The 11,110-nt window shown below is 41.4% G+C and overlaps 1 protein-coding gene across 1 annotated transcript; it reads left to right on the top strand.

Annotated features, from left to right (window-relative positions):
* The first annotated feature begins 4,658 nt into the window (after positions 1 to 4,658).
* Positions 4,659 to 9,335, top strand: adora1b (adenosine A1 receptor b). The gene is made up of 2 exons (XM_067240816.1): positions 4,659 to 4,999; positions 8,561 to 9,335. The coding sequence occupies exons 1-2, from the start codon at positions 4,659 to 4,661 to the stop codon at positions 9,333 to 9,335; spliced, it is 1,116 nt and encodes a 371-aa protein (XP_067096917.1).
* The last annotated feature ends 1,775 nt before the right edge of the window (positions 9,336 to 11,110 follow it).

Here is an 11,110-nt window from a genome sequence, read left to right as displayed (position 1 = left end):
TAACGCTAGAAAGCACAAGACATAGACAGAGCTGTACAAGGATACTAAACCCTTTTTCTTTGAGGACACTTCTGTGTGTATGTCAGTTGAGGGCCACTGCTGTGCAGTTCTCTGGCAGTTCATTTGCTGGGAATTTTTTCATTACTTGACAAATATTCCCCTTTGAGTGAATGGAGGGGACTGCACTTAGGATAGCATGGTGAAAGCTTTCCCTCACATGCTTGTGTTGAAATTTGCTCAAAGCTGTCTCTGAGTGCAGAAGTTTAAGTACAAAAAGTAAAATGTTACAATTTATCGGTCTGGAATAGTTGTGACATTGCTTCATTAGTTTGAATAGAAACTGAATGAAAAAGTACAAAATCTTTTATTCATCAAAGACACTTTTATTAGCAACTTAGCAATTTTCTTCAGTTTTTTCTTAGGCTGGACAGTTTTTAGTTGATGTTCAGTGTGTCCCTTAGTCTTGGTTTGCGGTACTTCTGTTAAGCAGGAACATTTATTTTTTTCTGTGTGTTTATGCTTTAATGTGTCATGAATGCTTACTAATTCTCTTTTTAAGTATTTTCTTTAGTTGTAACATTTTCTCAGAAATTGTGAGATGATCGTCACTAGGGCTGCAACTAACGATTATTTTAATAACCGATTAATCTGTAGATTCTTTTTTTTTCGATTAATCTGATTTTAAAAAGCATTAATTTCCAACCCTTTATTCAAAAACAGAACTGACAGTGCAAATTCACAGTGCAAAACATCTTCAGAATGTGCACAAACAGGCACACAATTTTTTTAAAGTTATTAATATTAGCGTGTATTTAATGCTATTTTCAGAGATGAGCAATTTATTTGAGTTGTGTTTAAAATTTTATTGAAAAATGAAAGGTTGTGGAAGTAGGACAGACTTTATTAGAATAATCTGGTGTATATTTGAGATTTTTTGACACAATTTTGAAAAAAGTTAAGATTTGTGAGGATTAAGCTATTTTCAAAGATTAGTGATTTTCTATCAATTTATTTGAAACTTCATTGAAAAAGTAAAGGCTGTGGAAGTATACCAGACATTCCTAAGATACTCTGGTGTCTGTTTGAGGTTTTATATTCATAAAAATATTATAAAAGTCTACATTTTTCAAAATGGTACGGGCAGTTTTCACCCGGTCCCTAACGCGACGCTGAAAAGTAGCATCTTCCGAATGTGAGACAAATGTCGAATATGAAACTGAATTCACCTCGGTCAATTAACACACTTTTTCGATGTATTTAGTGTGAAATGCTCCCACACCTTGGATGACTTAGGTCGTACTGATTTCTCTGCCTCCGCCATGTGTCTCAACAACGTCTCTCCGATGGTCTTTCCTCTACCTCCGCTCTGCTCCGCGCTCAACTGAACTTTTTTTTGTAATACTCAAACATCCGCGACTTATTGAGTGGCGTAATAGTCGCGCGACACAACGAATCGATAATGAAATTCGTTGCCAACGCTTTTAATAATCGATTTTAATCAATCGATTCGTTGTTGCAGCCCTAATCGTCACCATTAAATAGCTTACATTTTAGCTAATCACTAAAGCGTTACTATTGCTAACTTGCATTAAATATCTGTACACATGCACAAAAAAGGTTTCACATCTACAAAAAACTCTGACTTAAATTAAGCATGTACACAGTTAATCATATGATTGTATCTTGCTTGTCATTGGAGCAATTGCACGTTTTACAACTAACCCATGTTACAACCATTCCTTGCAGTGGTCCATTAGGTCAGTTTGACAATCCACAGTAACAGCCATTGGTGCTTTAGGTATAGAATTCCATTTGATGTCTCGAGGCAAATTTGCTTGTTGTCTTTCCTGCGCACTCCCATGAGAGAACACAATGGATGCAGTAACAGTGAGCGTGCATGTGCCTTGTTAAGCACAGCCCAATTCCCACTCAGGGTTCTAGAGCTACAAAAAGGGATGAAATAAACACACTGTACACTTCAAAAAAAGTACAAGAAGCTGACCAAGGGCCACCCTTACAACCCAAACCTGGAATTGTAGAGTGTACACAGTGTTTGTCTAGCAGCTATGACCATTTTGCCCCATAGATCAACTTTACATTGACTCATTTAGTCAACATGTTTATCCAAATACACATGTACCCTGCTAAAGTGTTAAATATATTGTTCTATTGTTTTTATGTAAAAGAAAAACGTGGGCTGGTTCAGTTGTCCCTGGTGTTTAATAACTTTTCTTTGCTTCTGTATTGGGTGCGGTCATGTGTCAATTTTGTGACTAGCCAATCAGTGCCAATCAGAGTTGGTAAGAGATTGTTTTGTTGGGAGGGGGCGTAAATGAGAAGAACAAGAGAAGACAGATCGATATCGAGAGGAGAAAGAGAGACGCTGAGAGTTGGGAGCGAGTTCATTTTTTTTCTATTGGATTGCAGTTGGAAAACGGGGGATTTTGTATCGTATTTGTACATTTTAGTAACCTTCACCAATTCCTCTCCCATGCTGCGGATCTATTAGGGCGATTAGAATTGAGTGAGAGGGCTACACACAAATGTGGATGTAAGACCCCACTTTTGCCCCAGTAAACGAAAAAAGTTAGAAACATATTTGTGTGATAAAGTGAAGTGACAACACTGACGAGCAATAACAATAATCTAATCATCAAGCAGATGTTCTGGGATTCACAGTAGGGGATTTGAACCTGTGACCTTTTGATCAGCAGTCAAAAGCTCTATCACTTAGCCATACCCTACTACAAGAGTGGGAAGGGACCAATGGGTTTGGTACAAACGGTGGATTATATTAAATGCATTACACAAGGGGTCCAATCCTCTTTGATCTGCCTTCTACTGTAAAGTAGTTTGATCAAATTTTAAAATAACTGCACAGCAAAATGTACGTTTTATGGTGTATTATAGTGTAGTATAGTTTTCTGCAGTGCATTGCATATGATGGTGTTGTGATAGTATATGATTCAGTAGCAGCCTGCATTATATGATCCATGGTCATATCAACGGACAAATCATCACTGACATCATATTTTACTGCATAGTCATACAGCCTGGTCTGGAGAAGCTGGTATTTGATTCCTGTCTTAAAGCAGGATGTCAGAAACAGATGGAGGCTGTCTTCGGTCTGGACGCCTCTAAGGATCTCCCCCAGTGAGCTGGCCGCTCACCCTGACCCTGACCACTGTTATTCCTGTCATGGTTTGTGTGAGTGTGTGTGTTGTGTGCATTGCGTGTTTTGTTCAGTGTGCATCACATGCCCATGCTCAATCAACTGGAGAGCACTAGCACCTTCCGCCCTACCACCTCCTCCTCATACATGTTATGTAAGTCACAGTGAGTGAGCGCAGTGCACCATCTGGGACAGCTCTGCAGCCAGACCACACAGCCAAGGCAGGAGTACATCCCCTGCTGGGGCCAGATCCCCCACTGCTGCTGCCTGTCAGTGACCTTTGAACCACAGGGTAGAGAGCGAGAGCTCCTCTGGAGCTTCCTGCTTGACACATGAATGCTTGTAGACAGTCAGTGTTTCCTTGAGCTTTGTCACCATAGTGCTCCTGTTGACCCGCCCTTCACTGCTCAATTCACGCCTCTGCAGAGCACTCCGGATTTAAAAAAACCTTGACATATTTTGGGGGAAATGACTCGTATATCCTGCTAATTGTATCTCATCTCAACCAAATGTAATAATAATAAAATAAGCCTTTGTATTTCCACATTTACCGGGAGGGTGTAATCTTTGTCAACAGCGTGTACAACTAAATGCAAAGCATAGCATGTGCAAATAAAAGCACAAGCTTATTGGAATATTAATTGAAAAGGCAATGAACAGAGTAGTATTGACAAACACATTGGCCAATGAAGAGTAAACGTTTGCCGAGGAGGGAGTGTTAGAAAATTGCCTGGGAAAAGATAAGAATTGTTCGACTCTGGACCTAAAGGCTACACACCAAACCACGACGTCTTTGGGACGGTCCTGCACAACCTTTTCTTCGCAGTGGGCAAAACTGTACGGAGTAAATGAGAACTGTAGTAACAACAAAGGCGACGTGGGCTCCAAGATGAAAGGATTTTCAATGCGAGGCAACAATTCTAACTGAAGAGAGGAAATCAATGTGGATGAAAATCCAAGACAAAGAGCTATTTTAGATCACCGCATTGCTTTGACTCAGCGCACAATGAAATCGCACCCCCTCCCCAGCTGATACCGTTCTCCGACGTTTGCCCTATAATTAAAATGGTATTGTTTTCGTGGTATAGACCAACTGTTTAAACCTGAAAGCTATGGAAAGGTTACTGTGTTTCTAAGGAAAATCTACGCGCAAGCATGGTCCCCTCAAGAGCAGGTGGATTCAGCGAAGCGGATACACAGTGCACAGCACAAGGAGAGCGCACCACAATTTTCGGACTACACCTTCAAAGAATGACATTCATTATGTTATCTGCTGTTTGATTTCAGTTATGCTCTTTTTTGAATCGATATGTAGCCTATCAGAACTTCAGGATAGTCATCCAAGGGATGTGGTTTCTACGGAACAGACGGACGCACATTTGGAGGAGACTGTAGTCTACTGAAATATTTTTGTCAGGTCTTCAAAAGGGAGATTTTTTGGAATATAGAAATTTTCACGGCAATTAGGACATCATCGTCTTTAAGGATGCCTGAAGCACTTGCGCCATCCCAAGCGCTCTATATAGGAATGGAAGTGGTTATTGCCGTGGCATCGGTTATAGGAAATGTGATGGTGGTTTGGGCGGTGAAAATTAATAAGTCGTTGAGAGATACGACGTTCTGTTTCATCGTTTCCCTGGCACTAGCGGATATTGCAGTGGGAGCACTCGTCATCCCCTTGGCGATAACAATTAGCATCGGACTTCAAACTCACTTTTATAGCTGCCTGCTCGTGGCGTGCACGGTTCTGGTCCTGACACAAAGTTCTATCCTTGCGCTTCTAGCCATTGCCATTGACCGCTATCTTAGGGTCAAGATTCCAACCAGGTAATCGGCTCAAACAGGTGATGCCTTAAATATATGTCCACTTTAAGGAGCAGCTGGTGGTAATGATGATAATGACTATTATAATAGGGATAACAGTTTTGTCTCGTGTGACAAGTTAGCTAAATTAATCTTGTTTCATGCCCCACCTTCTGCTAGCTGTCTCCTGTCACAGAGAGGATCTGACATGGCAGCATTAACATGATAGGTTACCGGAGCAAAGGCTATCGCACACAGCTGTAATTAGCTCCCATGTTCCCAGGATTGAAACAGTATAGACAGCCAATAATGTGTTGTGTAGTTTGGATGTTGCAAATCAATGTCTGTGACTATGAATGTCTTTTCAATTTGCTTGACCATTTGGTTGCGTGTGGTGGTAGTGGTTGGGCAGTCATCGGATACATCGGGAAGTGAATGTTTTGGGGGGAATTTGGGCTGTTCTTGATTATAGCCCTTGTCCGTTGCACACCTTGCACCCCGCTCCCCCCCCCCCCCCCCCCCCCCTAGCTGAGCCATGCGAGAGTGTGGAGACAAAAGGCTAGCAGCTGCTGAAACGTGGGGGAAGATAACCCTGCTCATAAAGAGGGCGTTTTTCATTTGTTCCAGAATGCTGTCAGTGACACAGCTTTGCACTGAATCTTACGATGATAATGCCACCACGTCTTCTGAGCTGCCACTTTTGTCCTTCTGCCAAAAGTGATCAGTCTTATTGGGTGTGCTCAAGCCTTCGGCGAGAGCACAACCTTTGTTCTCTCACATATATATTTATTTATTTTCGCCCCCCTAAGGATCAGTCAATATTTGGACTACATACACAACGGCGGTGTCAAAAGGTTTGTCTTGGTAGCGATTGCGTTGGTTGTATTTTTATTTACGTTCCGTTGCATGGTTTAAGTAGAAATTGCGTTTTTGTGGTGAAAAGTGAAGCTAACAGTGGCTAATTTGCTAGCCACAGTCACTGACTTTACTAACGTCACTACGTCACTAACGTCACGAAAACACGCGTGACTACCTGTAGCAGAACATTCGTTTCACATCTGTTAACTTGGGGGATAGCTAGGCTAACTATAGCTTTACTGCAAGGCAGCTGCAGAAACGCCACAAGCAAAGAGGCCAGGGTGATAACTATTTACTCATTTTACTTTGTGATGTGAAACACAATTATGAAATGGAATGTACAATATTAGCTGATATTATTAAGGAAGTAGGCCCACATCTACTTTTGGAAACGGTAGTCTACTATTTCACTGAAGCATTAGCATCATGACATTAGCCTCTGTTGCCCGGGCAACACATACTACAGTGGTCTATGATGCATCTGTTTTCAATCTTTAAAATAAACATTCCTCACAAATACATTTTCGTTGTAGGATTTATTATGACATTACATTACAAGTAAACGATTTGGGGGTGAAATTATCATTACCTGTGGTTTCAAACCAGTGTTGCTCACTGCAATGCTGTAGCCTACGCGAGACACTACAAAAACATCTACACAGCTGTAGGAAGTCAAACGGCGACAGAACATGTTCGGCACTCCCCTTACTTAATCAAAAGTCTATCTAACTACTAACCTGAACTTCATTGCCACAGCCTAAACGTTGCCAATCTGTTCATGAAAATAATTAATTTCAGCCTAAACCGTACAACGGAACGTTAAATCCAATTCAACCAACGCAATCGCTACCAAGACGAACACAGCAGTAGTCTACTAGTACTGTACCGTAGTAGTACAATTTACCGGGGCAGCTTCTCCACACAGGGCTATATCGCATTTTGCGTTGTTACTGACAATGATCGCTACCAGTGAGCTTTTTATGAATGAGCGATTTTCCACTAAATAAATGTCAAGCTTATTTACGTTTTGGGGGGCATATTTTCAGTTAGCAGATGGGACTGTCTGAATCGCGATTCCATCTTCTACTGCCGGGTAACGTCGTAGAATAATCTTCAAAGGGGGTTCTTTATTAATGAATGAATGCAATGAGTAGGCTACATGCCTGAAAATATCACGAGAAGGGAAAAACTTAAAATGACGTTTAAGTCATAGAGATTAGGTCAATTTTTACACCGGTCTGCCAAATTTATTCGTTTTGATTCAACGATGAGGCTGCCTCTTGCAGGGGAAATGAGAAGACATTAGTGATGGGTCGTTCGTGAACGATCCGGCTCTAAGAGCCGGCTCTTGAAGGTGAACGTCGGGAGCTGGCTCGCATATCTGAAGAGCCGACTCTATTTTTTATAGATTAATACAGCCTATAAAAACTAAATGATTATGAAATAACTAATTTTAATTGTATTTAAAATAATTGACTAATTCAAAGAACAACAAAAAAATAATTGTAGGCTTAAAGGCGCACACGATCATCCTCACATTCTGTTCCTGTCAATCCTGCATGAGGGAGGGCCGAGCCAACTCACACAGTCAGAGAGTAGTCAAAACTCGGAGGAGAGCCATGACAAATCAATGCATTTTTAAAGATATGTGGTTACGGTCGAGTATTATTTCATTTCATAATTTAATTCAAATTGTTTTCACACCCATCATAGTCAAATTCATAGTTAAAACATGTATTTTTTAAAGAGCCGTTCGGGAGCCAAAAGAGCCGGCTCTTTTTGGTGAGCTGAGCCATACGAGCCGGCTCACGAAAAAGAGCCGGAATGCCCATCACTAGAAGACATCTATTTCATTCTACACTTCACTCGTATTTTCAGTTGTAAATGAGCAGCAAAAAAAAATTCCTTTAAATCTATTTAATCTTTATAAATAATAAGTATGCATTTTCATATAAAATATACAGAAATCAGTTGTAAAAATTTCATTCAAAAACGGACCCCTGTGCAACCGACGCAAGCAAGCACACCCTACAATTTCCCCAGAAATTGTACCCTCTCTAGTTAATCATTGTTTGAGATGCTTCCGCAATTGAACTCTTCGCTTCTCTTTCTGTTCTTTTGGCAATACAGCAAGTCAAATATTTATTCCGACCACTGTTGTGTTGCCATTATTTCATTTTTATTTTTATATAGCTTTTATTATTTGTATAGTTTCATGTCAATGATTTGTCATTCGCACGCCAACAACTGTGCCACAGCAGCACAGAGTGGGGCACAAGTGCAGTGCTTCATCGTAGCTTGTGAGAAAGGAGGACTGGTTAGGCCTCGTTCTACGGATGTACAGTATCACTCCCTGGGGAACTTACAACAGACCATCCTAACATGTTCTCAGCACCTCAAACTCTTCACTCTCTCATCCCCTGTGATCTCACTGCAGCTTGCTGATAGACTTGTGATCTCTCAGAGCCTGCTGGCCATAAAACACAATTTAACTATGAAAGATCCCACAGCCATGAAGCTGCACGGCCCACAACCAATAGACAGGACTGGGGACTTAGATACTGCAGTGTGTTCGCTGCAAAGAAGCTCTTCCTGTAGTAACTATCACCGCCCTGGAAATTAAAAAATGTAGCATATTTATGGTCCATGGACAGTTTGATTGATTTGAGCTTGCAGGAAAATCATTTTGCATTCTAGATAACTGTTTGTTTTTTTGTTTTTTTGCAGCTACAAACGGTTGGTGACCCCCCGGCGGGCGGGGGTGGCGGTGGTAGTGTGCTGGACGGTGGCTTTCATTGTGGGTCTCACCCCCATGCTGGGCTGGAACAACCTGTGGCGGCTCCAGCAACAGAACGGCTCGCTGGACTCTGACCTGGTTATCACCTGCCAGTTTGAGAACGTCATCAGCATGGACTACATGGTCTACTTCAACTTCTTTGGCTGGGTGCTCCCTCCGTTGGTGGTCATGCTGCTCATCTACGCCGAGATCTTCTACATGATCCACAAGCAGCTCAACAAGAAAGTCAACAGCCACGCCGATCCCAACAAGTACTACAACAAGGAGCTGAAGCTGGCCAAGTCGCTAGCGCTCGTCCTCTTCCTGTTCGCCATCAGCTGGCTCCCCCTACACATCCTCAACTGCATCACGCTCTTCTGTCCGGCCTGCCACAAACCCATGTTCCTCCTCTACATTGCCATCCTGCTCACCCACGGCAACTCGGCTGTCAACCCCATCGTTTACGCCTTCCGTATCAAAAAGTTCCGCACAGCCTTCCTCAAGATCTGGAAGCAGTACGTTTGTTGCAAGGAAGGACCGGTCATCGACACCCAGCCAAGCGAGAGGAAGGAGATACCAGATCCCCACACAGACCCACTGCAGCCTCCGCAGAAGGAGGTCATGAAACAGGATCCGGTCCAGAAACCCGCACTGCAGGCCCAGAATGGTGACCCGTCTCCAACAGGCAAAGAATCACTGCACATGCTGGAGCAGAAAAAGATCTAGGTGTAGGTATAGTTCAGTGCTATCAATGGAGATAAATGGGAATCTTGCCCACGGATATCATCAACCTCATTTGAAATACTTTCAGAAAATGAGTTGTCAGTGACACGAAATGGCAAGCTGAGAGAGGCATGGCAGCTTGCAGTCTTAATCTCATGAGACTCTTAAATCATGAACTGAAGACATGTTAATGAGTTAATGTTGAAAATGAGTACAAAGGATTTATGGTTAAAAGGGTAACAGAAACTTGCAATGTCTCTTTGATAAGAATACCATTAAATTCGTAACAAACAACATATATGAGCTTTAAACATTACTTGATTAGTGGATTCAAAAAAAAAAAAAAGACAAAATGTCTACAATAGAGTACAGACTATCAGATTATCATGTTTTTGAAAATAAATGGTCAATTACTGTCGGATTAGCGTGTTATATTAATCAAAAGCTAAGGTTATTCTCTAAATTATGTTTTGTATGTATGGAACAGTGGCTGAATATGAATGTATTGTCAATAGGAAAGCACCAGTAACGTTTCAACTACTCTAATACCTCATGTCGTCTTCAGGGTCTTAAATTAAATGCAAAAGTGCGGAAGGCAGGCAGGCAGTGTGCCCCTGGGTCAACCGATAAGGACAGCGGATGTGTTCTTGCTGACACAGGGGTTTTAAAATCCCTTTTGAATTCTTTATTTCGTACTGAGGGGGACTCGGTTACACAGCGCTACAACGCGCCAATCCATTACAGAGTTGGCAGAGGGTGAAATGTTCTACCGCAGGCCACTCATTTTATTTGTATGTATTTATATACAGTATATATATATAAAATACAGTTCCTGACCGCTCTCAGGGGCTGGGTATGTGCGTAAGTGGCCTAGCTGAACAATGAAAGGCACCTCTGGAAGGAAAGAGAAGATGCACTTTAGACGCATTTATACACCCTCTTTGTCAGCTGTTGATAAGAGTTGGATTTTTGATTCTGCTCAATCATGCTCCCCGTACATACTGTACATTGGAGAGTAATCTTGTTAAATGACGACAAAGTCAATCTGACTTCCAAGGCCATAATCAGTATAGTCAGTATAACCATCTAAGCCGTTTTCACACTGCACTAGTTTAGGTTTCTGGAAATCAGTATTTGGACTTTTATTTTTCCATTTCACTGGCAGTGAAGTCTGTGAATGTAATATTGGTCTCTTGTAACCATTGTATATTACTTAACATGCCATGTCTGGGTCTGTGATATACCTAGATACCATATTTTGTGTAATATTGAGACTATTCTTACAAATCTTCTCTCTCTCCTGTTCTCTCTCTTTCTCTCACCACCAAAATGCCTCTGTGGTACAATGAAATTACTTTGACAAAAGAAAAACTTTGAACTAAATTTGCATTATCTGTATATTTATGTGTCGGTTGAACATTTACACTATTTGTAGCTGTTTCTTAGCCAACCGTGCTGTCACTGGTGGTGCTGATCTGTTACCTCTAATTTGTAAGTTACATTGACGGGGCACCGATCAGCACATCCTCCAGAGAACTTTTTGCAGCTCCAGGTGTAAAGCATTATAAATCATCATGAGCAGGTAAACAAGCACATGTAATGTAAATAGAAGACACAAAATCAATTTAATGCTACAGTCGGTTCCTTCCAAAATGATAGAAAGTGCTAGTTTTACTGATGGCAACTAACATTCTTACTGAGCGTTTCTGTTAGCACAGAGAAGAGCAGCAGATGCATGTGGTTCTTTTGATGATCCCACATCCTTGCAAAACCTTTTT

The sequence above is a fragment of the Osmerus mordax genome, chromosome 7, assembly GCF_038355195.1.
Source record: "Osmerus mordax isolate fOsmMor3 chromosome 7, fOsmMor3.pri, whole genome shotgun sequence".
NCBI classification, from domain to species: domain Eukaryota; kingdom Metazoa; phylum Chordata; class Actinopteri; order Osmeriformes; family Osmeridae; genus Osmerus; species Osmerus mordax.
This window is presented reverse-complemented; position numbering and strand designations above follow the sequence as displayed.

What these genes read in the sequence shown, in the direction of transcription:
- adora1b (XM_067240816.1), top strand. Translation starts at nt 4,659, where the DNA reads ATGCCTGAAGCACTTGCGCCATCCCAAGCGCTCTATATAGGAATGGAA. An exon ending in AGGGTCAAGATTCCAACCAG is followed by an intron (nt 5,000 to 8,560) that starts GTAATCGGCTCA and finishes GTTTTTTTGCAG; the next exon opens with CTACAAACGGTTGGTGACCC.